At 44.0% G+C, this 27,178-nt stretch overlaps 1 protein-coding gene across 6 annotated transcripts in view; it reads left to right on the forward strand.

The window, feature by feature from the left end:
- The window catches only part of Vrk1 (VRK serine/threonine kinase 1), a 78,650-nt gene that overhangs the window by 38,496 nt on the left and 12,976 nt on the right, over nt 1-27,178 (forward strand). For 4 of the 6 annotated variants that reach the window (XM_037210826.1, XM_037210822.1, XM_037210824.1 and 1 more), the window contains exons 4-12: nt 6,925-6,994; nt 7,772-7,859; nt 11,894-12,002; nt 12,118-12,210; nt 14,208-14,340; nt 14,992-15,112; nt 15,621-15,679; nt 19,071-19,249; nt 26,027-26,089. In XM_037210826.1, coding sequence (XP_037066721.1) covers nt 6,925-6,994; nt 7,772-7,859; nt 11,894-12,002; nt 12,118-12,210; nt 14,208-14,340; nt 14,992-15,112; nt 15,621-15,679; nt 19,071-19,249; nt 26,027-26,089 — 915 coding nt within the window. The remainder of the gene's footprint in view (nt 1-6,924; nt 6,995-7,771; nt 7,860-11,893; nt 12,003-12,117; nt 12,211-14,207; nt 14,341-14,991; nt 15,113-15,620; nt 15,680-19,070; nt 19,250-26,026; nt 26,090-27,178) is intronic. The other 2 variants (XM_037210825.1, XM_028882085.2) reach the window with 1 other exon arrangement.

The raw sequence follows: 27,178 nt of genomic DNA on the forward strand, positions 1-27,178 counted from the left end.
TTGCTGAGTAGAGCTTGTAGCTCCGCCCACCCCATTTTGATAGACGTGTAGACCCTTGTTAAATAGAAGAGCCAGGAGAGTGGGTTGTTGGAGAGGTTAATGCCCATTCCCTGTCCTTTTTTTCCCCTAAAAGTTATAGAACCTGGGAGTTAGAAGTGCCTCAGAGTTTGTTGGTTCACTTTATTATATTCAAACAGAAGTATATTGGACTCCCTAGAACCGGGTATCTTTGACCAGAATTGAAGGGTTTTTTTTTTTTCTTTCCCCTAATTTATTTGGTGTGTGTTTTCCATGCATCTGTGTCTGTGCACCATGTGTGTGCCTGGTGCCCTGGAGGCTGAAGAGGGCATTGGATCCTCTGAAGCTGGGGTTATAGATGCTTGTGAGCTGCCATGTGGGTCCTCTGAAAGAGCAGCCAGTGATCTTAACCACTGAGCTAGCCCTAGTCCTTGTTTTAGTGAGCTTTTAAAAAACGTTTATTAAGAAGTGTAATTTTGCCGGGCGGTGGTGGCGCACGCCTTTAATCCCAGCACTCGGGAGGCAGAGCCAGGTGGATCTCTGTGAGTTCGAGGCCAGCCTGGACTACCAAGTGAGTCCCAGGAAAGGCGCAAAGCTACACAGAGAAACCCTGTCTCGGGAAAAAAAAAAAAAAAAAAAGAAGTGTAATTTTGCAGTAAAATATATAGATAAAAAATCAGTGTTTGAAGATATGTGACAAGCATGTGTAAGTACGTCACTCTTGTCCTTTGTAGAGAACTCTATCTCTGCAATCTCTAGAGAGCTCTTGTGTCCAGTATTTGACACCTCACCCACCCCACACCCCCAGTTATTTCCTCTGTCTAGAGCATGACCTATGGGTACTAGGGGGTAAATGCTGTGTGTTCAGCATGATATTTTAAAGAGTCACCTGTATTTTTAGCGTATCAGTCATTTACTGCATTTTATTGACATGTTGAAGGCATTTGGGCTGTTTATGGTTTGGTCTACTGTGAACAGACCTTCTATGGAGATAGTTGGAGTGGTGTTTTGATGGGGATAGGCTTTTGTTTCTCTTGGAAGCTGAATCGCTTCTCTAGGGAGGATACACATTTACATCTTTAAAAAGTTCTAGACATATTTCCGAGTGTCTTGCTGGTTTTCACATTGCCGGTGGTTGCTGACAGCTCTGCATGGTCCAGTGCTTGCCCACAGTGGGTGTGCCCCGCTTTGTGAGCTTACTTACTTCCCTGCCCTTCCCGGAGGCATGAACACCACTGAGTCCCTTTCCTCGTGTGTATCTACTGTTCTGTGGTTTTGTGTGATAAGTGCTTCTTTGCTCTCTTACTTCTTTTCTCTTTAAGAAAATCATTTTTGAGGCCGGGCGTGATGGCACACGCCTTTATTAATCTCAGCGCTCGGGAGGCAGAGGCAGGTGGATCTCTGTGAGTTCAGGGCCAGCCTGGTCTACAGAGTGAGATCCAGGATAGACACCAAAGCTACACAGAGAAATTCTGTCTCGAAAAACCAAAAGAAAAGGAAAAAAGAAGAAGAAAAGAATTATTTTTAATAACTGGGTTGTTGTGTTGTCTTTTATAATTGAGTGGGGCCAGTTATTGTGGATAAATCTTATTTTCAGAATGTGTGTTATAACTATTTCCTTCTAGCTTATAGTTTACCTGTTCATTTGTAAATGCATATATATATATGCTGTCTCATTAGATTTTTCTCCCTTACTTGGTTAATATGACTTTATGACTTCTCATATTGAACTAAGCCTCATTTAGGCAGGCTGAGGTAGGCTTCTTACATAGTTCTGGAACTGCTTTCCTGAGGACTTTTGAGTAGTATTTTTTCTTTTCCTTTTTTTTTTTTTTTTTTTTTTTTTTTGGTTTTTTGAGACAGGGTTTCTCCATGTAGTTTTGGAGCCTGTCCTGGAACTCACTCTGTAGACCAGGCTGGCCCTGAACTCACAGAGATCCCCCTGGCTCTGCCTCCCGAGTGCTGGGATTAAAGGCGTGCGCCACCACCGCCCGGCTACCAGAAGTATTTCTGTGTTAGACGCTTGGAGTCTGACTGACTTGGGTGTCAGCAGCACTGGCTGTTCGATCCCCAGGGGCTCCACTGGCTCCTTATCCCAAGGGCCTCTGGGTACGCACTTCATGTCTCATCTAGAGTGCAGGCAGGTCTTGAACACCCTTGTGGAGTTTGTGAGCCTAGTGCTTCCCCAGCCTTTGTTTATCGTGGGAGCCACTGTCCTTCTTTCCACATGGCGTGTGAGTTAGTGCCTGTGTCCGTCTCTCCCCCATTCCTTCTCTTGTCTCCTGACCTCTCTCTCAGTTTGGAGCTTTCTTTCTCATGCACTGGCGTTCCTTCTGAACCGCCTGGTTTGCTGCCAGGCATGGGCCTGTGGGCAGTTGTCTGTACCTGTCCCCATGGAAACACGACACCTGTAGGGTAAGATTGGGTTCCATGGAGAAGAACGTAAGCTCCTGCTGGCCCAGGCTTTCAGACCCCTCTGCAGCTGGCGAGTTTGCATGTCTGCAAGTCTTGGAAGGGAAGGGCTAAGTGACCTGCTTGTTTTGTTCTACAAGCTGAACTTCTGGCAGGTGAGGATTATCGTAGCATTGTGATCTTCGTTGGAAGTGGAATGAGCTCCACTTTTCTACCCTTTTCACTTATCTAGCTGAGGGGAAATGGGTAGAGTAGGTATTTCCGGTTGTTTCATCCGAACACAGTGACTTTCTAAGTTATGAGGATGTCTCTTTTCAGACTTAGTCCAGTATTTCGTGTCTTCTGTCGTCCTTTGTTCTTCCTGTAATAGAGAGGGTGGCATATGCTCGGTCTCCTGTGCACACTTCATGTCTTAGTAGCTCTTCTGCAGTGTGGTTTGTGGTTCTGGAAGAGCAGCTGCCCAGCCCTCAGAGGGGACTCCAGCCACAGCTGGCTGCTGCTCCCTTGATGACTGAAGTCTTTGGCTCCTTTAAATTCCTGCGTCAGTCACTGTATTGTCTTTTATTATACATTTCACTTCTAATATCCTTCTTGTGATACCAGTTTTAAAAAATTATGTTTATTTCTCTAAAATATAAGTACATTTTAAGTTACTTGATAATAACCTTGTTTTTCAAATGTCCTTTAGTTATGTGGTCCTTACATCCCTGTTTTATTTATTGATTGACTTTTAATATTTTTAAGATATAATTTTCTGTCCCTTTTACCTGCTTTTCCATTCATTTACTTTTACCATTTTGATGCTGTCCACTTTTCTCTATTGGGACTAGGCTGGCTCGTCATTTCCTTCTTACAGCTTTGCAGTCTTCAGAGTGGAGGTAGACATCCAATACAAACATGCACAGCGATCAGTACCCTTTTCTGCAGGAAATCAGAACAGTCAACGGTCAAACATAAACATGAGGGTTGTGACAGGTGCTTGTGTGTGTGCTGCTGGAGATGGGTGCAAAGCCTGCTGGCTGCTGGGCAGGTTCCTGTGACTCGTGTTTTCAGAGAACATGAACGACTAACTGGGCATGGTACCAGAACAGCAAGATGTGAAGCTTAGTATGTAAGGGTTCTCTATAACACGGCTCTAGGAAGAAATCACCATGGCACTTGTGCATTGTAAGAATGAGCATGCCTTTTATTTTTAGAGCAGAAATGGACAAGTTATTTAAGAAATTCAGCTAAGGTGGTTTTAACTATAAAGTTAGGTAATCACACGCCAAGCAGTGCTTTCCAGTCCTTGTATGTTGTCATGAGACTGCACAGGGCCAGGTCATTGGTGTCCTTGATAAGTCTGTCAAGCGCTCCTTTGTATCCAGGTGGAGACCCAGAGAAGAACCTGCCGCATTGCACACCGTAACCTACACCTTCATTCTGAGATCCTCCCATGCTTCTGCTCTGAAGCTCCACCTCAAACCTGGCTACTTCTCACATGCCCGCTTTGTGACTGAGCTCTGTAGACTACACACAGCTCCTGCATTTGGCATTGGTGTGAACATAAGACACACATGCAAGTTAGGTGTCTCAGCATCTCTTACACACTCCCTCCTGCCCAGGGGCGCTCTCTGTGTCTGTTGAGGGTTTCTTCATCCTTGACTGATGCAAGCAGCTGTAGGATAATGCTTCTGTGTCACCAGAACAGTTAGCTTATGTTTGCTTTCAGAGGTTCTGTGTGTGCGTGTGCGCACATGCGTGTCTGTATGAAAGTAGATGGTCAGAAAGAAGTAGTAAATAAGTAAGATTTTTTTCCTAATTCCTCCCTCCCCCAACAGACCTAAGACTTACTAGGAAACTAGTTCTTTGAGTCATTCTCACCTTTGTGGGAGCAAGGTTGGAAGCCTGCCCACAGTCTTCTAGTTTGTGCCACCTACAAGCTGGTGCATGGTGGTCCCTTCTTGGAGAACCACTGGGGTCTCTATCTCACAGCCTCCTGGGAAGGGCTTTGCCTGATGTTATGATGAGTGTTCTGAATTTTCAATTTAGATATCTTAATTTTTTTGGTAAGAAGGAGAAACTTTGTACAGCTTCATTTTTAAATGGCAGCCAGTTGCTTTTGGATGGTGCCATTGAAATATATCACATTTTAATTTTTTTTCCTGTTGTCATCGTCATTTTGACACTTAGAAGTCTTAAGGAAACGTTTAGTGATATTCTAGTTAAAATGTCAGGCCCAATTTCTTTTCTAAATCTTGGCTATTATAGAGTTGGCAAAGTATTTTAGATTTGAAATATGTTAATACAATTTTAGTTCTGAGATAAGGTATTTTCTCCACAGATAGCTCGCTTCAGCTAGAGCACAGTGCCAAGAAGTGGTTCCTTTACTTTGTCATAATGGAAGCCTATTGGATAGCTAATGTATGAAAGTGCTCAGAAAGCCTGCATTATAGTCTCCTGATTTATATGGTTGATTCACATTATAAGTTTAATAAATTATTGCTTGAAGGAAACTTGAAAATTAAAGTTGATATGATGTAGGTTGAAACTGAATAAATCAAAAATCTTATACTGTTGGTAATAAGCCAGGAGTGGTCTTGGGAAAGCGTCCTTTAAGCCCAAGTTTTATTAATGAGTCATTCTGAAAGTTAACCAAAATTCCTTTTCTTTAATTTCACTTTCTTCATTTTTTTTACACTTATTCTGTGACTTGCTCAGTCATTGGCTTAAAACATTTGCTCATGTTTCTGGCTCCTGTTGCTACTGGGAAGCGGCCACAGGTATGGGAGTTTCTTTCTTAGCACATCAGTCAGGGTCTTGACATTCACACTTGAGTATATGGACCTGATCCTGTGTCAGGGTGTGGTGACAAGCGAAAGCCTTGAACATTGCTCTTCTGAGGCCGAGCTGTAACAAGGATGTCAAACTGTTTAGGTTCTTTCTGATCCTAGTGTTGCCCATTTGTGGCTTACATGCCCTCTGTGGCTAGGTACTGCCTGATTGCAGATGAGCAGAGTCCTGTAAACACATTACCTGGAGACTTGTGAGCTGAGAGAACTGTCTATGTAATCAAGATTTTTATTGACACTTCAAGGACCAAAATGAACTTCTGTAGTAATTGAGGGTTTCCTCAATGAAGAAAAAGTATATGTCCTGATTTTCAGTGTTCGGAGCAGATGTCTCTGCGGTGGAGAAGAGCACCCTGTCATGCTGCAGCTCAGGGCTTCTCCAGTTCTAATGAGCTCTGCACCTCAACTCCAGCCGTGCAGAGGGTCTGTCCAATATGCTTTGCAGATTAGTTTAGAAATGTTTGCTTTCGTAGTTGAAGTTGTCATTCCTTTAAAATCAGTAAAAAATACCAAACAGTAAGTAAATACTACTTTATATCAACCAGCCAGACAAAACTCACTATTTAAAAAGCCAACAAAATTATAAGCTATTTCTTATCATATTTATTAAACAACATGAAACTCATGGGCTGTTATCTCTTGTGTAAAATATCTTTTTGTAAATGTTTACCTCTTTACAAATAGTTCAAATGGTTCCTACCCCTTGAAATGGGAAGTAGATACTGCCTAGGAAAGTTGGAGAACATCGGTATTTAGCTCCAGTCTCTTTTTGACTTTACGAACGTTGTAGGCTTCTTTGGTCTGAGAATCATAGGAAACAGTGTTAGAAAGAAAAGGGCACAGTGTTGTCTCGCTCTGGAGACCAGATACATTCCTGATGGGTTTGATAACTAGGTAGAACCATGATAGGTGAGGGAAAGGAATGGGATTCTACCATTAATTGGTTAAGTCAGGTGTTGGATTTTTTTTTGTTTGTTTGTTTGTTTGTTTTTCGAGACAGGGTTTCTCTGTGTAGCTTTGTGCCTTTTCCCGGAACTCACTTGGTAGCCCAGGCTGGCCTCGAACTCACAGAGATCAGCCTGCCTCTGCCTCCCGAGTACTGAGATTAAAGGCATGCGCCACCACTGCCCGGCTGGTGTTGGAGTTTTATTAAACTTCAGAAATGTCTTGTGGCCTCTTGGTGGTGATACATTTAGCATGGTCGCTGGCCTTTGCTTAATAAAGATGAAAATTAGTTTAAGTTTAGTTGCCTTAAACTTCTGCAAAGACTGAACTATATTTTTGATTGTGTATAATTAATCACTTATGGAAGTTGGGCTTAAGAGAAAGATTATTATTATTATTATTATTTTTGATTTTCCGAGACAGGGTTTCTCTGTGTGGATCTTTCTATGTAGACCAGATTGTCCTTGAACTCAGAGATCCGCCTGGCTCTGCCTCCCAAGTGCTGGGATTAAAGGCGTGCACCACCGCTGCCTGGCTAAGAGAAAGATTATTGTGATAACATATAAAGTATTTCTAAGGAGTTGAATTTTAATCTTTTAATAATTTATATATTTAAATATCAAAGTTACATTGTGTTGTAGGAAAAATTAGATTTACTCTGGTGTTGAAGGCTCAGTGAAAATAATTCAATAATTTTAATTGACTCTTGTATTCTAAGGAACCCAGTGACAATGGACCTCTTTTCACTGAATTAAAGTTCTACCAGCGGGCTGCTAAACCAGAGCAAAGTAAGAAACAATAAACATGTTTAAAATTGTTTTGTTAAAGGTTTAAACATTTAAAAATAAGCAGTTTACCTGGCTTTATTTCACATAAGCTAAGGTTAAAGTGTCATATCACGTATTGCTCTGTTTTCATTTGCTTTATACACAAATCCATTCAAATGATGCTTGCATGAAGTCATTCTGATGTATTGATGTATTTGCTCTGTGGTTTGTTGGCATGTGAAGTAGTCAGTGGTATGTGACCTAGGAAATAGATGAATTACCCTGACAAGTGTGAGTACATGGTCTCTAACTCTTTTGAGCATTTTGCTAAAACCTAAAGCCTATGAGCTGGGCGGGCGTTGCGGTTGCTGAGCCCAGTGCAAAGAAGAGCCTGTTTCCTCTGAGGCCCCACTCCTGCTGTGGGGGAGCAGGTGCACACCTCTTGTCTCCTGCATCTTGATTTGCAAGGTGAGGAAGAGATGGGGCTGGGAGTCAGTCTTGCTGAGGAACAAGCAAGCTAGAGAGGTAGGTGACTAAAGAGGTGGTGCTGTTGCCTTGACTTGAGAAGTGGTTCACAGGTGCACAGCTTCAAGACAAGGGAAAGGCAGGCAGGGCACTGCTTTTCACAGGTTGGTAACATTTTTATTACACTTTGTGTTACACTGTGCTCTTTTCCTCCTGTTATGAGTAGAGGTGGTTTTGTTGCACATAGAAGTATGCTCTGCTCTTAGTAATTTGTTTTGAAATAACCGTTTACATACAGCAGTTGAAATCACAGACCTCTCTTTCAACTTCCAGTTCAGAAATGGATTCACACACACAAAATGAAGTACCTTGGTGTTCCTAAGTATTGGGGATCTGGTCTACATAATAAAAATGGAAAAAGGTAAGCTCTACATTTTGAGTATTTCCTGTTGAGTTGGTTCAGTTGGGAGTTATTTGCTGATCACCCACAGTAACTGTAGGTGTGCATCTGGACTGTGGGGCAGCAGAGGTGGGGAGTAAGATCTTAGCTCTGTGGGGGTGCCAGTCTAACCTGGATTTGTGTGGAGCAATGTCAAGTGGTTAGAACCCCATTGACAGGGTTAACAAAACCCAAAGAGTGCACCCTGCCTCTCCCAGGATCCTGTTTGATATTTCATATTGAATGCCTAATCATTCATGGAGACTAGAGCCTTGTTCTCTATGAGGGCTTTAGTCTAGCTGGCTAGAGGTGACAAACTTCAGTGACAACATTTGTGAAACAAGGGAGAAAAGCTAGGTGCTCACTCGTGTAACCTTTCCTTTCAGATGGCTTAGGAGTTGGGGTCGGAGAAAGCCCCCAATACCTTTGTGCAGTCTGCTCCTTTCAGAGCTTGTAGGAGACCGAAGGCCAGGCCCAGGTAGAAACTGGAGGCCTACAGTTAGAGTGGTGATTGCAGTGAGTGGAGCACCTCTGTGACTCCACTGTTTACGCAGTCACCAAAGGCCTGCTTCCATACTTTGCGCTTTTTTGAACTAGGGTCTTGCTTTCTAGACTTAGCGTTACCCCACAGCAGAGCCCACTGGTGGTGAGCTTTCCAGTCCTCTGGCCTGATCCTCCTGAGTGCTGGCATTGTGGATACATTTTTGCTTGTCTTGCACAGTTACCGTCATTGTGGCTTTGCTCTCTGTTAGTGTTCCTTTTGTGTTAGTGGGAAGGCCGCTCCATTTCCGGACCTCACACGCAGACACAGTACCAGTGTCAGAAATTCCTGCCAGTGTCTTGTGAGTTCCCCTGTCCTACCAAGGATCCTTTCTTGGAGTCCTGTGAGACTTTCTTGTACATTTTCTTGGTCACGGTTTTATAATTCTTATGCTTAAACCTGCACTGGCAAGAGTCAGGTAGTCACACAGGTCACACAAGTTTCTTGGTGAAAGACACTGTTACATGGAAGGGGAGGGAGTGCCCAAACCAGATTGGTGCTGTGTTAGCAAAGACCTGAGAGTGGGGCGGCCACTGTGTAAGCCTGCCAGCTTTATTTAGTAGAGAACCATGCATCTCTTGGGGAGTCGGGGGCTCCCTGGAATCTAGTGTCATTTTGTTACATGAGGTTTTACTGGGAACAGTGTGCTGTGGGGTGGCCAGAGAGGTAGTGGGTAGAAGGCTGGCTGTGTTCAAGGGTGCCTGGCGGGGGCTGCAGAGCAAAGTTGAGTGGGTGACGGCAGTTGAGCAAGTCTCCAGCTCGTGTCTCTGTTTATTGTTAGTGATGACCATTCCTTCCTGAAACTGAGGTGGCTAGACCTTCCTCAGTGGATGAAGTGTTGACTGTTAGGTTGAAGCAGTAAACATAATCCTGTAAGTCTTTTAGAAGTGAAGAAACAGAAAATAGGATTCTTCTTCCAGCCTTCTCCCCTGCCAGACATCCTTACTTTTCCTATAACTTGTTTGGAAGTGATAGGGAGTGATTAGGACAGTCTGAGGATTGTAAAATACTTCCATTACCATTTCAGAATGGTTTGTTCTGATTGATACTGTCTTATTACTTGAAGCATTTAACCAAATCCCTGAAAAAGAAAGCATCAGAAGCCTTACCTGACATGTTCAGAAGTATGTTCAGAAGTAGCCTTCTCTACTTCTGAGTAATACTCAGTCCTAGAGCGCTCTCAGGAGAACGTACATGCTAACAGTTTGTGTGTGTCATTTGTTTATAATTGGGGGATGGTGAGGGGATTTTCAGGGCCATTCAGAGTTAGTGACAGGGTAATTTGTGTGTAAAAACAAAGACCTGGGGCTGGAGAGATGGCTCAGAGGTTAAGAGCCCGTCTGCTCTTTCAGAGGTCCTGAGTTCAATTCCCAGCAACCACATGGTGGCTCACAACCATCTGAATGAGATCTGGCACCCTCTTCTGTATACATAATAAATAAATAAATCTTAAAAAAAAAAAAAAAAAAGACCTGATTAATCTGTTTTAGTAGAGGACCCTGTGTTGAATCAGACAGTGTTGACCCTCTTCCAGACTCTGCTGGCTAGTTTTACGTCAGCTTAACACAAGCTAGAGTTATCTGAAAGAAGGAAACCTTGATTGAGAAAATGCCTCTATACGATTGGACTATGGGCCAGCATGTAGAGCAGTTGTTTTTTTAGTGATTGATGGGGGAGGGCCCAGCCCATTGTGGGTGGTGCCATCCTTGGGCTGGTGGTCCTGGGTTCCTTAAGTAAGCAGGTTGAGCAAGCCATGGAGAGCAAGCCAGTAAGCAGCACCCCTCCATGGCCTCTGCATCAGCTCCTGCTTCCAGGTGCCTGCCCTGTTTGAGTTCCTGTCCTGGTTTCTTTGATGAACAGTGATACGGAAGTGTAAGTCAGTCATCACAGCAGTAGTGACCCTAAGACACAGACTGTTGTTGACAAAGGTTACACTTTGTTGTTCAGAGCATTGTAGTAATCACACAGGCTAATCTTTGGTAAAGGCAGATGTTTATACCCTGTTCTCCTCCCTTAGCTTTGCAAAACTTGTCATACCCAGGATATTGGGAAGTCACGTGACTGTTCTCTATTATGTTAGAGGTCAGGGTAGCAGGAATCTTGTCCCAAATGGATATATTTTGCCCCTACTTGATAGTATAACTTTGACATATACTTTACCTCCTAAAAATATTACTATCTTATTAAAAGATATATAGACAGAGTTTCTAATTCTCTTCTGATTCAGAAATGGATAGGACCCTATATATTTTAACAAGTGTTCTTTTTTTTTAATTTTATTTTTATTTTATGTGCATTGGTGTTTTGCTGTGGGTGTCGGGTCCCCTGGAACTGGAGTTACAGACAGTTGTGAGCTGCCATGTGGGTGCAGGCCCCTACATTTTATATAATTACACTGTCTTTTAGTATTAGTTGGCTGTTCCTTCCCTTATAACTCACTGTAATTGTCATAAAAGCTTACATTATGTAAGCATGACTTTTTTGTTGTACAGTGTTTATTATTTCAGTGTGTGGAGGAGAGTGGTTTAAACCATAGGCCCACCTCATTTGAGGGTAGGTTACGAACTGTTTTCTTCTGTAAAATAGGATGATAGAGCTCCTGCCTGGCGAGTGCCATGGTGCCTGGCTTGTGTGGCCGTGAGCTCATCCCGGGGAGGAGTTTTGTCTTGTTTATCTGCTTTAATGATTTCAATAGACACAGTAGATTTTGGACAACTGTTGAAGGTGAGAGTGACATGTAGAGGAGTTGAGCATGTCATTACAGGTCTCTAGTGCATCTCAGTGTGCACTCTAAGAGTGTGAATCCCTAGGGAGGATGCAGCTCACCTCCTCATTTTACCTCACCAGAAATGATGGCCTAAGGAAGTAATATCACTTGGGCAAGGTGACATGGCAGGTTGATGGTAAAACCAAAATTCATCATTTCTGCTGCATATTTCTTTTCCAAATCTTGACCACTGAGTATTTAATACATTATTGCTTTATTCCATTTGGACAGTTTTACTGAATATAGCTTTTAAGCCATCTCTTGACAGCCTAGATTTAACAGAACATTTATTGTTGAAATGTGCCTTAAAAATGGAGACACAGTCACAGAAGGTTGCTCCTGTCTATAAACAGTATTTAACTTCAAGAGAAGAATCAGTGCCCTCACTCAAAGCCAAGTGGATGTGTTTCACTGTAGACATGTCTGCTTGAGTCTGCGTGAGCGTTGTCTTAAGTTGAATGTTGTCTCCTGTAAACCTAGCTTAGATCAGGAAGAGGCCCTGGAGACAGAACAGTACAGCATCCTGGAATTCTTAAGATTTCTGTCTAGTTGGGAGAAATTCTTCACAGTGTATGTTCTTACCCCTTTCCTCCTCTTTTATAACCCTGCCTTATTAAGCATTAACTTGACATAATCTGAAGGGAGAATACTCATTGCAAGTCCATGTTCTAGTTATTTCCCTCACTGACTTTTCTTGTTTGTCTTCAGTTACAGGTTTATGATAATGGACCGCTTTGGGAGTGACCTTCAGAAAATATATGAAGCAAATGCCAAAAGGTTTTCTCGGAAAACTGTCTTGCAGCTAAGCTTAAGAATTGTATGTGAGCTATGCTCCTTGTTGTGAATACAGTAAGGGCTGGTTTCTGTCGCAGCTCAGTCCTCTGCTGGCCGTGTTAGGTACTGCATTAATTTACTGTGTGTATTCTCCATAGCTGGATATCCTGGAATACATCCATGAGCATGAGTATGTGCACGGGGACATCAAGGCTTCCAACCTTCTTCTGAGCTACAAGAACCCTGACCAGGTCCTTAGAACTTCAGTTTGTACTGTGGTAAAACATGCTGTGTGAGCAAGTAGGGTACTCTGGACTGACCCGCCCCCAGCTCTGCTTTTTCTGAAGTAGATGCACTGACAGTACTGTTTCTTCACATACCTTTATATAGTTGCCATTCTGCATCTTGTTGCAGTTTGCTGGCACTTTATCAAGTTGGCTGGTTTGCCCTAAATCATATTCAGAAGAAGTGCTTGATACAAAATGAATTTCAAATAGCTAGTTGGAGGTGGGAGCTTAAAATTACATAGTGCACCAGTGGATTAGATTTGCCTGTCTCCTCTGTCACCTTTTTAATTTCCTTTGTTCAAGAACTCCATCAGATGTAAGAAGCGCCTGTGACTTGGAAAGTTTGGTTTTGATGTGGATTATTGAAGTCATTTGTGTACAGCCTGCCAGAGCAGTCTGGATTTGTCCGTTCTTAGTGCTTGCTGGGCAGATGTGCGGTTTCAGTCTGCTTCATTCCCTCCGTAGCTGTGTGTTTAAGAGGCGAAAGCTCTAGTGTACACCCATGCTGGGGTCGTGACAATCCAGGATGCTTGTAGCCCTTTCCGTGATTTGTCCAAGAAGATGCAGTTGACACTGCTAAAGTGGTACTTCTTGATCTTGTATAGAAGGAAGTTTTGAGTGCTGGTTTAGGGCAGTGGTCCGTCCACATTCTGTGCACTGGGCTTGTTCTCCTAGACCTACCTGTCTGCAGCCACCTTCTTTTGGTTGCCTCCTTTTTACACAACACAGTGTGTTTGCCTCCCCTCTGTAAGCGATGGAGAGCATGAGGGGTCTGTGTAGTGCCCCAAGAGAAAGAAAGCTGCTGTGCTGGAGTGCTCTGTGAGGCATCCCAAGGTTCAGCTCACTTCACCCCAGCCACCTCAGCTGAGCTGTTTCCTTGAACACAGCAGGAACCTGAGCAGTAGAGGTCCCTTTAGCTGGAGTAGGAGGGACTTACTTGCATAGTACTACTCAACATTTGACTCCCGTTAGTTTGCACTTGACCAACACGAGCCGCTTTTGTTCACACAGCAGCCATGTGCAGCTCTCCTACCTTTCAGATGTGCATGGATGGGGTTACTCCCGGTACTGAGTCCATCTCTGTGCTCACATGCATATGGGCACATGCATTTGTAACAGAGAGTCAGGTCTAATGTGTAGCTGTCCGAATGGAAGCCACATGTGTTATGTTGTATGCTAGTCAGAGCAATAGACGGAATTCCGCTATTGGGATTCCAAATCAGTTTAATCTGGAAGGCTCGACTCTTTGTATTTAAGATGTAGGTAAAGGCCTCCTCTAAGAGTTTTGCGTATTGTTATAGCCTCTGGGCCATTTTTATGAAGTAACTAGGCCTACAAGTAAAGAATCAGGAGTAGAAGACAACTGTTGTATTTTGTGCTAACACTGTTCATCCTGCTTTCCTTTGTGGAAAGAGTCTTGAAAGTTTATTCGGTGTGATTGTTCTAGATTCTGTAAGAAAAACTTGACATCTGTAAGCCTTGCCCATGGAGACATGATTAGTTAGAAGTTTAGCACATACTTTTCTAAGAAAGTATGCAAGGTGAAATAGTATTGAAAGGACTGTAGCTTCATGGTCATTTAACATTTATTAAAAGTAAAAATTCTTGGGTGAGAGGGTTGGATAGCTCAGTGGTAGAGGAAGGTCCTGAGTTAGACTCAATAATGCAAACAAAATAAGATTTCTTAAAAGTAAGAATTACTCAGAGATACAGCTCCGTGGCAGAGCTCATGGTTAGCATTTATGAAGCTTTAGGTGGAGTTCCCAGCATTCCAGAGGAGGGGTGGTGGTGGTTCAGTACTCACTTCACTACAGTGTTCATTTTAAATTTGACTTGTTTGGAGAGCTGCTGTTTGCCTTGTAGATGAATCTACCCCCAAGTGATTGTATTTTATTTCTGTACTTTTGAGTAATATATGTGGATTGGTTTTTGTCTTTAATTTGGTGTTTGGAAATTTCTAGGTGTACTTGGTAGACTATGGACTTGCTTATCGGTACTGCCCAGATGGAGTTCATAAAGAGTATAAAGAAGATCCCAAAAGATGCCACGATGGCACACTAGAGTTCACCAGCATCGATGCGCACAATGGCGTGGGTATGTCCTGTTGTGTCTACAGGGGCCTGGTGTGTCCATGGTGGCCTGTGCTGATGTTTCCGTCTTGAATTTCTGCCCTTAATTATGCTAAGTAAATAAGTAAACTGATTAAGAATACTGGAAGAAGCAGAGTAGGGTGAGAAAGGGGCAACTCTTTGGCTCCTACAGTTGAGTAAGACCCTTGTGCATGGGATAATTGGACTTTTGGGTTCCCACAGCTCACCTCTGTGCAGCTTTGTTTTCTATGTCCTGGTTCTTATAGAACACACCTTCATAGCGTCCTGCTTTCTTCATGGCTAGTAGCTTATGTTTTGTGTAAGCTAGCTTGGTCCATTCTCTGCGCTCTTTGCTGTGGTGGACCTGACAGTGTTGAGAGTGTCAACATTTTAGTATCTTCAAGTCTCCCAAAGATAACAGTGAATGGGAGGTGTTTTATTTCCTAGACCAGTAGTGGTCTAGGAAAAACCCTAAGGTTTCTCAGTTTGGGTTTTAATGATTTCTTAGTTGGAGATAAAGATTTCTTTTATATAGCCCGGTGTTCAGTGCTTTCATTACATGCAGACAGATGTTCCTGCCACAGGCAGACCTGAGTGGACTGCTCTCTTTCTGGACGGCTGTTGTACTGTACTTGATCTTCTCTTGTGTTTGTAGCCCCATCACGACGTGGCGATCTGGAAATACTTGGTTATTGCATGATCCAGTGGCTCAGTGGCTGTCTTCCTTGGGAGGATAACTTGAAAGATCCTAACTATGTTAGAGATTCTAAAATTAGGTAAGAGACAACTTACATTATTTTGGGTTGGTTGGTAATAGGGCAAAGGATTTTAGTCAGAATTTCTTGACAGGATCTATGGCGTTTTTGTTTTCTAGATTTTTGTTTTTGTTTTTTGAGACAGGGTTTCTCTGTGTAGCTTTGGCACCTTTCCTGGAACTCACTTGGTAGCCCAGGCTGGCCTTGAACTCACAGAGATCCGCCTGCCTCTGCCTCCCGAGTGCTGGGATTAAAGGCGTGCGCCACCGCTGCCCGGCTTATTTGATTTTTGTAGGCAGTGCTCCCCCCCCCCAGCAGCCCTCCTGCCTCAGCCTCCCGAGTGTCGCTGTTGTAGGCTTGTCACAGTCACCGCACCCGCTCAGTGATGTCTAAGGTAGAGACGAGGGCTAGACAGCGAGGCTCGTTGAAGTTGGCTGTTTTCCTTAGACGCCCTGCCTGCTGTCCATCCTCTTAGGAGCTGAGCTTGGCAACTGTACTTGTAACCAAGGACTCCTTCTTTCCTCCACAGATACAGGGACAATGTCGCAGCTTTGATGGAGAAGTGCTTTCCTGAGAAAAACAAGCCAGGTAGGGAAGGCCTCCATAGATCTTCATAGAGCTTTTGTTTTTCTGGGAAGAAAACGCCCACAACTTGTGAGCCTGCGCATTTCCTAGAAGCAGTTTCTGCACAGTGAGCTGGTCGGTGAGCTTTGGGGCCTCACACAGTTGCCCTTTGCCTTCAGCAGAGAGACACCGTTTGTTTTCTTAGCCGGTGTTTCTGGGGGTTGTACTAGGTGCCAGAGACTGCTGTTGGTGCCGGCTGCATCCTACCCCGCCCTAGGATGCTGGCCCTCAACGCTGGACGCTGCAGATGAGTACATAACCGCGATTTTTGTTAGCACACTGTGTTGGTAGTCCTCTGGAGAAGAAGAAAACAGGAAGTGGTATTGGGAATGTAGAGGTGGCACAGAGAACAGGGAAGGGTTTCCATTTGGAGCAGGGTGGCCAAGGACAGCCTTGTGGAGGGGGCACTGTAGCATTTGTAGGGGAGGTGAAGAAGTAGCTGTGTGGAGGGTGGGAGACTGTGCTAGAGGGTGTGAGAATTGTGTCCCTCCCTTTTGATCATCATGAGGTCATTGTGTTTACTTTGATCAAGAGTCTACAGCTTGAAATAGAAAGGATGCCAATGACCTTATTTTCTAGAACAGTGGTTCTCACCCTTCCTGATGCTGTGACCCGTTGATACAGTTCCTTATGTTGTGATGACCCTCAACTATAAAGTTATTTTCATTGCTACTCCATAACTCTAATTTTGCTACTGAAATGAATTGTAATATAAATAGCTGATATGCAGGGTGGTCTTAGGTGGTGATCCCTATGAAAGGGTTGTTTGACACTCCCCAGGGGTCATGACCCACAGGTTGAGAACCACTCTTCTAGAGCCACGGCCTGCCTCTAACGGCCTGCCTCTAGTTCCTGGTTGAGGGAGGACTCCTGAGGGTAGGATTGGGGAGTCCCCAGCAGTGTGCTCTTCTGTTATCATCCATTTCTGTCCCCAGTCCTGGGCTGAGTGCACTAAGACTTCTGATGTGTGTATGTCTGTGGTGCTCCGATACATCTACATTCCATTATTTATGTGTTTTACTGCATTTCTAGACCTTGTCTGTTGCACATGGCTGATTTCCCATCCAGACTGCCTGCAGTTCAGTTTGACTATATGTGTCACATTCAGGTGACCTAGCAGCCCATCTTCAAGACTTCCTTTATCTTTTGGTGTTTTCTTTGTCAGAACTCTGTGGACTCTATTCTTCAAATTGTTCTTTTTGTCTCTTCCTGATCCGTACTGTCTCTGACATTGCAACTTTTTCTTAGATCTTGCTGGCTGGCAGTATCTGGTGGTTTGAGTACTCAAGTGTTTTTTTTAAACCTGACTTTTTTTTTTAATTAAAGAATTTTTTCAGCGGGGTGTAGTGGCACACACTTTTAATCCCAGCACTTGGGAGGCAGGGGCAGGCGGATCTCTGAGTTCGAGGCCAGCCTGGTCTACAGAGTGAGTTCCAGGACAGCCAGGGATACAAAGAGAAACCCTGTCTTGAAAAAAAGAAAAGAAAAAAAAAGTGTGTGTTTGAGTTTTTCCCCTGTCTAAATACCACATGCATGCCTAGTGCCTGCAGAGGCCAGTGGAGGGCATCAGATCTCCTAGAACTGGAGTTAGAGGTGGTTGTGAGTCACCATGTGGGTGTTGGGAATGGAACCCACATTCTTGGAAGAGCAGCCAGTGCTCTTAACTGCTGAGCCATCTCTCCAGCCCTTGACTTGGTTCTGCCCGCACCTGTGTTGAAGTTTTAGCATCACTGCAGTTCCACACACACGGTCCCTCATGTCTGCTGGGCGTTGAGGTTGCAGTGGTTCTAGTGTGACTGGAGAACCACTGGCTTTGTAACCCCGCCTCTTCCGCCCCACGGGGGCAGCAGCTCTTGATTAAATCCCTCCTGAAATTCCGGTTGTATTTTGGTCTCTGCAGAAATCTTGCTGTCATCACAGTCACATTGGGTAACTGCTGCCTTTTTCTTCTATGTTAAGTATTCCGGTTTGAACATTTGATTTCCAGGTTTTAACAGTATATAAAAATAGGGCAGATTTTTATGTACTTTTACCCCGTGTTCTATACCATGCTCTGTCTACCTATTAGTTTTAGCAGCTTTGCAGACTCTGCAGGAATTTTGTTGTTTCCGTTCCCTCCGCTTCCATCCCTTTGTGCCACTACTTGGTTTCTCTGTGTAGCTCTGGCTGGCCTTGAACTTGGGCCCCTTCTGCCTCAGCATCCTGAAAGCTAGGGTTACAAGTTTGCATACCAAGAGCACTTTGTCCTAGACCTTGGTGCAAGCACAGCCGTGCTTTGCTCCTGAAGACACTCTGATGCCCTGTGACCTACTCTCTACCTTTCGACACCAGCTAAAGCCAACTTGGCTGTTCTGTTCTGTATAGACAGTGGTGATGGTGGAGTCCACTCTCTTTCCTCTTGTTTTGCCAGACACACTGATGTTTGTTTCAGAAGTTTTTAAAAATACCTTTTTATTAATTTTTGGATGCTTCATGTCTTCATACAGTGTGTTTTGATCATACTGCCTTGGGGGTTTCGGATTCCTTTTTTTCTGGTTAAGTTAGTGGAGATTTGAGACCCTGCTGTATCTCAGCTCTCCAGACTAGAGCCTGGTATACAGTGGCACTTAAATAGTTAAACTAGTGGTTATATGTGCATCTGTGCCTGGATACTGCTGTGGGAAAGAGCATCATGTGTTAATGTGGAATAGAGGAGAGACTGAAGAGATGTTGACTTGAGCTTCGAGGGTAGAATTCCCAGTGACAGACCAGGGAGATTCATGGGAAGAGTTTTGGGCTTGGTCAGGAGTAGGGGTTTGTGCTGATGGTTGCGTAATCAAGGACCTGAGGATAAAGAAGCAGTGGACGCCCTTTGTGAGGGCCCGAGTCTGCCAGGGGAGGTTTCTTCTCATGCAGGGCACTGCCTCAGTGGCCAGGAGGCCTTGGCCTCTCTGGACCTGTCTCGCTGCTTCTTGAATCTGCTCTCTGGGTTCTCTTTCTCACCTCATAGCTTGCAGCTTTCTGTTGCAGGACTGATGGCTTCTAGGGTCACTGCAGCTCAGGACAAACTACTTTCTGAATTCCTTTTATATTTACATTTTATGTGTGTTTGAATATGTTCTCTATTGTCTCTTATGGTTGCAGAAATGTCGGTTACATTGTATCTCAAAGTATGTTGTTTTACTTACCTGATACTTTTTGCATAATAAAAGCATACATTGCATCGAGCTCTGATTGAGAACAAGGTTTCTATTTTAATATGTTGCCCGTACTTGTATTGTAATTTTACATTGACCATGGACTGTTTTCTTAGGAATGAGATAGACATATTGTGTTTGTGACTAAAAGTAATAAAATGATTGTGTTATTGTTTTAGGTGAAATTGCTAAGTACATGGAAACTGTGAAATTACTGGACTACACTGAAAAACCTCTTTATCAAAATTTACGTGACATTCTTTCACAAGGACTAAAAGCTATAGGAAGTAAAGATGATGGCAAACTGGATTTTAGTGCTGTGGAGAACGGAGGTGTGAAGACAAAACCAGCCTCAAAGGTGAATCTGGGTGTGGAATGACCCTTTAGGCTTCTTTTGATTCAACTTAACAGGCACTGTAGGCAGGTGAAGTCTTAGCTCAGCAAGAAAGTATGGGTGGTTGGTGGTTAAGGATTTATTGCATGTGGAGGGCAGACTGACAATAGAGCATGGAGAGGACTAGGAGCAGGGGTCTTTGGAGTTCTCACGTCCAGGAGCAGGTCTGCATGTCTGAAAGGACCTCGCCTGTGATCGGAGATCAGGTGTGGATGGGGCACTGAACCTCACTTGTGATGGAGATCAGGTGTGGATGGGGCACTGGAGTTTGAATGTAGGCGGTCTTTTCTGCTGAGTCACCTTTAGTCTTGCCTCAGTTTTTCTTTTTTTTATGGATATGGTGAAAATTTTTCTGTTTGAAAGTTGGCATATGGCTTGGCTTGGCATGTCTCCATACATGCACAGGATCTTTAAAGGAATGTTAGGTTTCTCTGCATTTAAGGACCTCAGTGGTTAGCAGAGAAATGTGAAGAAGTAGTGGCTAGTTCGGTGGACGTACTGTACATGTGTAAGGAGCTGTGGATGCCTCTAGGGTTAGATTTTATAGTTATGCATTGTTAGTTATCTAGTAGCTACGCTTGATAACTGTTGAGGAACTTGCTGTTTTAATGTCTGAAGTTTATTAAACACTTTTTTTTGGCTTTTTGAGACAAGGTTTCTCTGTGTAATCCTGGTTGTCCTGGAAATCACTGTGTAGACCAGGCTGGCCTTGAACTCAGAAATCTTCCTGCCTCTGCCTCCCAAGTGCTGGAATTAAAGGCATGAGTCACCATGCCCAGCTTCAGTGTCTGAAATTTAATGAGCATTGGAGAGAGAGAAATGGTTTAGAACAATGTTTCTCGCTAGCCAAATTGTGCTTCCTCCTCCAAGTAGGTCCAAACCGTGGGAATCTGCAAAGGAAGCAGGGAGGTTGCTCAGTGCACCCCTAGTGCAGATGCTCACTTTTCAATTAGCAAAGTCTAGAGAAAACTACTGTGGAAGCTAGCTCCAAATACTAATGCAAAGAAATCTGTGAGCAGAAAGACACATGCTGACACACTCTTACAGCTCTACGATTGTGAAGCTCTTTGTAGTCACATAACTGAAGTAAATACTTAGTTTAGCTGGTAACTGTAAAGTCCACTAGATTTCTTGGGCTCTCGTATCCAAACCGTGAGAAAAAGTATGAAAACCAAATTTTCCCCTTGAAAGCCAGAAGCTACCCATGGAGAATTTCTTCTTCATCTTTAACCGACAGAGAAGGTGGATGTTTTAAAGGTGGATGATGGATTTACTTTTTTTGGATAGCACTGTTCTTTGGATAGTTTTTCTGTAGAACCTTTCACAAGGTCTGCCTTAGCTGCATCTGCTCTTCTTTGTGTCTGTATTTGTCTTCAATGCCAGGTCCAGGTTGGAAATGAGGCTTAAGTGGAGACCCGATAGTGCCCTACACTGCATGCGTCTTTCTGCTCACGGAGTTCTTTGCAGTAGTGTTTAAAGCTAGCTTCGACAGTGGTTTTCTCTCAATTTTGCTGATTGAAAAGTGAGCACTTGAGCCGGGCGGTGGTGGCGCACGCCTTTAATCCCAGCACTCGGGAGGCAGAGCCAGGCGGATCTCGGTGAGTTTGAGGCCAGCCTGGGCTACCAAGTGAGTCCCAGGAAAGGCGCAAAGCTACACAGAGAAACCCTGTCTCGAAAAACCAAAAAAAAAAAAAAAAAAAAAAAAAAAAGAAAAGAAAAGTGAGCACCTGCAATGAGGGGGTACCTGTGCAGCACCTTCTTCCTTTGCAGATTCCTGTGGTTTAAACCTCCTTGGTGGAGGAAGCTTGGTGTCTTAGGCAGCCCACTACACGGCTGAGTGGGTTAATTAGCTGCAGAGAGTAACTGACCTTACAGTTTTCTTGTGTCCACATGGTTCTTAAGGCTGGAGACTTCCTGTTGCATAACTTTCATGTTGAAAGCTTCACTGAAGGCAGGAAAGAGGACATCTGAATATTGAACTGTTGGGAACTTTGTTTCATCTGCTTGGGGACTTTCCTGTACTCAATGACACATGGCTATTCTTTGTAGTAAAAGGAAATTATGAAACACTAAGATTGGCCTGTGGCAAGATGATGAAGCTGCTTGGTAGTTAGACAATTGAAGTAAGTTCTTAGTTTGGCTCGATTGTCGTCACCTTGTGCTTTGTAAAGTGAAGTGGAGCAGACCAGGGAGTTTGTTTGCTTTGTCACCCGACCCCTGTCACCCTTCCCTGGAGAATGGACCTAGGGTTTCATGTTCATTATGTATATACTCCTGCTGAGCTGTCTCATCCCCAGGCCCCTCGTCACTGTTGATTGTCCATAGAGGCTTTCACTCACTGCTCCGACTGGCCTGAGCTCACTCTGCAGTCCAGGTTGGCTTTAATCTTGGAGTCCCATGCCTCAGCCTATCGAGTGTTATAATTGCAGAAGGTGTCTCCCCTAGTGGACTGCACATTGATCTGCACTTACTGAAAAGACTTGGGTCCCCACAGTGTTGCAGTGGCTCTCAGGTCACCATGGCTTGTCTGTTCTGGACGCCTGCTGTCCAGTGAGTGCCTGCCTAGTTCTCTTGCTAATGCTGGCTTCACGATTACATCTGATAGTGAGGGTTCTTTAACATCACTCTTTAGAACTGACTGCTGATTGGGGCCCTTTTCACTTGAATGTAAGTGTTAGAGTTAGATTATTTCCACAGAATAATTGTGAGGTTTTGATTGAGATTGCATGGATGTGCTGGGTCAGTTTTGGAAGAATGGCTGTCTTTACAGCATTCTCTTCCATGAATGGAGCTTCCCTTAGGTGTTCTTTCACCCTGCCTCAGTTGTGTCAACACACACACACACACACACACACACACACACACACACACACGGAGAGAGAGTGAGTGCATAAATGGATAAGTGTGTGTACATGTGTGCACACCCTGCGCAGGTTAAGAGGGCAGTTTGTGGGGCAGTTTTGTTCACTGTTTCTATCATGTTCTGGGAATTGGACACAGATTTATCAGGTTTGGTGGTTAAGTGCCTTTACCCTCAAGCCAGTTAGCCCACTGGTTCCCCTCGTCGTACCCTTTGTGGTTTTCTGTTGTAGAGACCATACACATCTTCCATTTATAATTTTTTTCAGTGGTTTAATTATTTCTTTGTGTCTTTTGTTGTCTGTAATAATCCCAAACCTTCCCTTCGTGCCATTCAGTTGTCTTCTGGATTTTGCTTTTTCTAATACGTAAATACTGTGATGGTGATTGTTCTCTTTGTCTAGCTGGACAGTTTCTTTTTCCTTTCTCTCTCTTCCATTTCCCTCTTTTGATTTCATTCTTCTTATATAGCCCAGGTTGGGTTCCAACTCTGGCTCTTCCTGCCTCAGCCCCCTACATCCAGAGATTACAAGCATGCACTACCATAACCAATTGCTTTTGCTTTTAAAAACAGTTTCAGTGGGGTTAGAGAGATGACTTAGTGGTTAAGAGCACCTGCTTGAGCAGAGGCCCCAGGTTTGTCTCCCAGAACTTACGCTTGACAGCTCATAAATGTCCATAACTCCAGCTCCAGGAGCATGCAGGGCCTCCAGCCTCTGTAGGCACGTGTGTGTGTGTGTGTGTGTGTGTGTGTGTGTGTGTGTGTGTGTGTGAACAAAACTAATAAAAATAAAATTGTAAAAACTTTCCATCAGCTTTTAAAATCTCCTTTTAGGCTTCAAATAGATTTATAAATGTTTGTATGTGTTCTTAACCACTGAACCATCTCTTCAACCTCTTTTATTTTTTCCTTTTGTCTTTGGTGTTTAACTTACTGGTGTGACTTTTCTCTTTGCATTTATATTGAGTGGAAAACGCTCTGCCTGGATTTGCTGGATTATTGTGTCTGTGAATCTGACTTTTACATCTTACAAAGCTGTTTTTCTTTTCCTCATAGTTTGGGATTTGAACTCAGTAGTGTTAACACTTTACCTCTTGGAGACTCTGTGGCCATCAGGCCTGTGACCTCCTCTTCCTCCTTCCTTGAGTCCTTGCTTGGGTCTTGGTAAATCTACCATGAAAACTAGACTCCTGGTCTCTGGCTTTTGCTCTGTGTGTCTCTTATGTTCTCGTTTGACATCTGTTCTGGTGAGTCATAAGGAATGAATGATTTTGATTCTTCTGCCTGCCGTCAGGACTTGCTCTGGTGGGCCACCATAGATGGTGTGTCTCCTTTTCAAAGGGGTTTTAAATGCACAGCTCCCCATTCCACCCCCATCTTCCCCACCTGGCCAGCACTTTCTTTCTTTCTTTTTTTTCTGAGACAGGGTTTTTTTGTAGCTTTGGAGCCTGTCCTGGACTAGCTCTGTAGACCAGGCTGGCCTCGAACTTGGAGATCTGCCTGCCTCTGTCTCGAGTGCCTCTGCCTTTGAGAGCCATCACAACCTGGCTGCACTTTCTGGTTGGGATTACTGGTGACTGTTGTAGAAAGGTGTTCCCCAGTGTGGGTCAGCGGTGACTAGGACCACACCTCACCTCCTGGATGTGCCTTGGTTCTCTTGGTCACTGCTCTCAGCGGCTCTGTGGGAAGTGCTGCCTTGTGCCATCCTGCTTGATGCACACTGGTTCTAAATGGTTGTTTGGGGCTCACTTCTTCAGGTTTTAGTCAGGAAGAAGCTGTGAATTCTTGTCTCCTAAATATCCCCACTCTTATTTTCTAACACATTTTAACTTGTTTGTGTGTGGATGTTTAGACTTAATTAGAATCTGTATCCATTCCCCCATAAGAGGAATGTCGCCCTCCTCTAGCCCATGTCTCCTGTTGGTTCTCTGTGTGCCCTGTGTCCTTGGTGCTGTGGAGTTCTTGAGTTCTGTATTTCTGTTACTATTTTTTATTGCTACTTTGTCCTTTCTCTTGGATTCATTTTTTTAGAGTATGTGCTCAAGTAAGGTTTTGTTTTGTTTGTTTCTTTCTTTTTTTGAGAGATTGAAGAGAGTTATAAATGGTAAACTTTATGAATACACAATTTCCAAAAATGGTGCTATTTGTTCCACTGAAAGAGCAATTTGGCCAAAGACACTGCTGTGTTAGCCCTCAGCTTCCAGTTTGGTTAATTCTGTTTGTTGCTAGATTTCTGTTTTTCCCCTACATTTGAGGCCCCTTGCTTTTTCATTCTACTCCATCTTCCTGCTTTTCACCACAGAACTCTGTGTGTGTGTGTGTGTGTGTGTGTGTGTGTGTGTGTGTGTGTGTGTGTTAGTTTAAACCTCATGGATGCTTGGTACTTGGTGAACCCTTGTGTAAAGATATAATACTCATCTTGGAACTTGAGAAATGAATCTTTGTAAGCATGCAGGTATTCCCCCCCCCCAAGATCTTTGCTGATATCTGGGAGAGTGGGAATCTAGCTTTTCTGTACATCTAACTCTTGTACATTTTCTCTATTCATGAAACTGATCTGTGCACTTCCAGCTCACTCATCTTATTTATTCGACTTTTCAGTCATGGTTTAGGGGACTTAGTGATTTTCTTTTTGTCTCTTTATCCTTTTTCATTAATTAAATTTGTTCTTTAACACTTGAACATGTACAGAATGCATGCTGACCTCCCACCCCACCTGTCCTGTCTTCTTCCTTCCTTCAGATAAACCTCTCTCATATTCCTGTCATCTACTTTGTGACCCACTGAGTTTAACTAGGGCAGTCTGTGTGACCATAGGTTCTGGAGCTCTTGTTGGAGCCTGGTGGGGTCACAGTTGGAGTACAGCTGAGGACAGTGACTGCTCTTCTCCCAGAATTTGTTGGCAGCCAATAGATCAGCAGGGATGGGTAAGGCCCCAGGAGCCTCCCCCATCCATGACTGTTTTACTGTGGGACAGCCTCTTAGGGCTCTTTATGGATAGGAATTGCTGTTTTTTAATGGCTCTGAGCATAGACACTCTGTGTGCTGTTTGGGCTTAGTATCCTTCTTTTTTGGTTCTGTAACTTTCCTTAGATTTTGTTCATCACCCCAGTTGCCCATTTACCTGTTGAATGTTTTTCTTACAGTGTCTACTGCTGGTGATATGAGAGAATGAGAGAGATTGGTGGTCATATGGGAATTTCTGGTGTCAGGACTCCTTGCTTCTCCATTTCCTCTGTCTAGTCTGGAGGTCCCTTTCATACAGATACTTCAGGCCGTTCCTGCAGGTTTTGTAAGACTGTCCTGGTCTGCATGTTGATCACCTGGAAGCTCTGACTCTTTGCACTCCTGGACTATACCACTCACATCAGTTAAACCAGTGCTAAACTATGGGGATAGGATCCAGGCCTCAGGAATGCTCAAAGGCTTTTTGGATGCTTCCGTCACGCAAATGCAGTTGAGAACAGCCACAAATCAAATGTGAATTCTAAGACCTATTTAGACAATAGCCTCTTTGTAGATAGGCATATCTGATAGTGGGCATTTAAGTAGATTTTTCAGCTCCACAACCAGTTTTTATGTATGGCAATGGTGCCTACCTGCCCTGTTTTGATTTGGTCTTTGTGTACATGTGCATCTGGCTGTGAGATACAGGAGACTATTTGGTACAGTATCAGTGCCTTGAGCTCTTGAAAGAATTGATCTCTTGAAGCAACAACAGGCATCTTATAAGATGTCCCTAAGGTCAGGTGATTGAGTTTTCTCTAATCATGATCAAGTTTTAGAGAATGCCAAGCATGCATACCATTGCATTTTTAATAAGGGATGAATTTAAAAACAAATTTTCTGTGGTAATAATATTGCATTCTTTCTTGCACAAGGTGATAAAAGAGAAGCATGAGTGCTCAGAGGTGTGGCCAACACATTCAAGCAGTGGATACGAGGTGGAGTGCTAGTGTTTGCTTTTTGTTTTTACTTTCATTGATTCTTTGTGGATTTCATATCATACATTCTGATCATACTTACCTCCCTGTTCCCTCGCATCTGCCCTCTGCCCTTACAACCCCCCCCAAAAAAGAACAAAACAAAACCTTTTTTTTTTTTTTTTTTTTTTTGGTTTTTCGAGACAGGGTTTCTCTGTGTAGCTTTGCGCCTTTCCTGGAACTCACTTTGTAGCCCAGGCTGGCCTCAAACTCACAGAGATCCGTCTGGCTCTGCCTCCCGAGTGCTGGGATTAAAGGCGTGCGCCACCACCGCCCGGCCCAAAACCAAATTTAAAAGAAAAACAAGAAAACCAAACCAAACCAAAAGAATCGTTGTCGTCGTCGTCGTCGTCGTCGTCGTCATCATCATGATGTTGTGGAAGCTGTAGTGTGGCCTATTGAGACACACAGTTTACCCTTTAGTCTGTTCATCTTTACTTGAAGTGTTGGTTGGTCTTGCTCTGGTTTCTGCGGCACCACCGATAGTGGGCTCTCCCTGGGGCTCCTCTTGGATGTCCTGTTGTCCGGTGTCAAGGAGATCGTGCTGCTTTGGATCTGTAGGTGTGTCCTCGTCACATGCCCCAACAGTTCGTAGATGAAGTGGATGTTGGGGTGGAACAATTCATAGCCCTGGTTCTGGGCCTGGGTGGTAGCTGGCTAGGTCAGCTTGCTAGCTTGCCGTCATCATTACTACCCAGATGAGCTAGCTCTCCAGCACTGCCTAGGCTAGCTCACCCAATGAAGCCTACAGTAAGGTGCAGGGCCAGTTCTCCTGCTCTCAGGTCCAGGTCCTTCTCATTCATATCATCAGGGCCAGCTCTACTGTTTTGCTCAGGCAAGGTACAGGGCTCTTTCCTGATTGCTGTTGGGTGCATACAAGGGGTGGGGTGGGGTCAGCTCTTCTCTCACGCTGTCAGGGATGGCTCACCTGACTCCGACAACAGGCTTAGCTCTAGTGTGGTCCCCAGGTGGGGTGCAGGACCAGCTCTCTTGTATGCTGTTGATGGTGTAGGGCAGGGCTAATTCTCTCACCCAGGGCCAGCTCTCTCT

This window comes from Peromyscus leucopus, chromosome 14 (genome assembly GCF_004664715.2).
Source record: "Peromyscus leucopus breed LL Stock chromosome 14, UCI_PerLeu_2.1, whole genome shotgun sequence".
Taxonomy (NCBI): Eukaryota; Metazoa; Chordata; class Mammalia; order Rodentia; family Cricetidae; genus Peromyscus; species Peromyscus leucopus.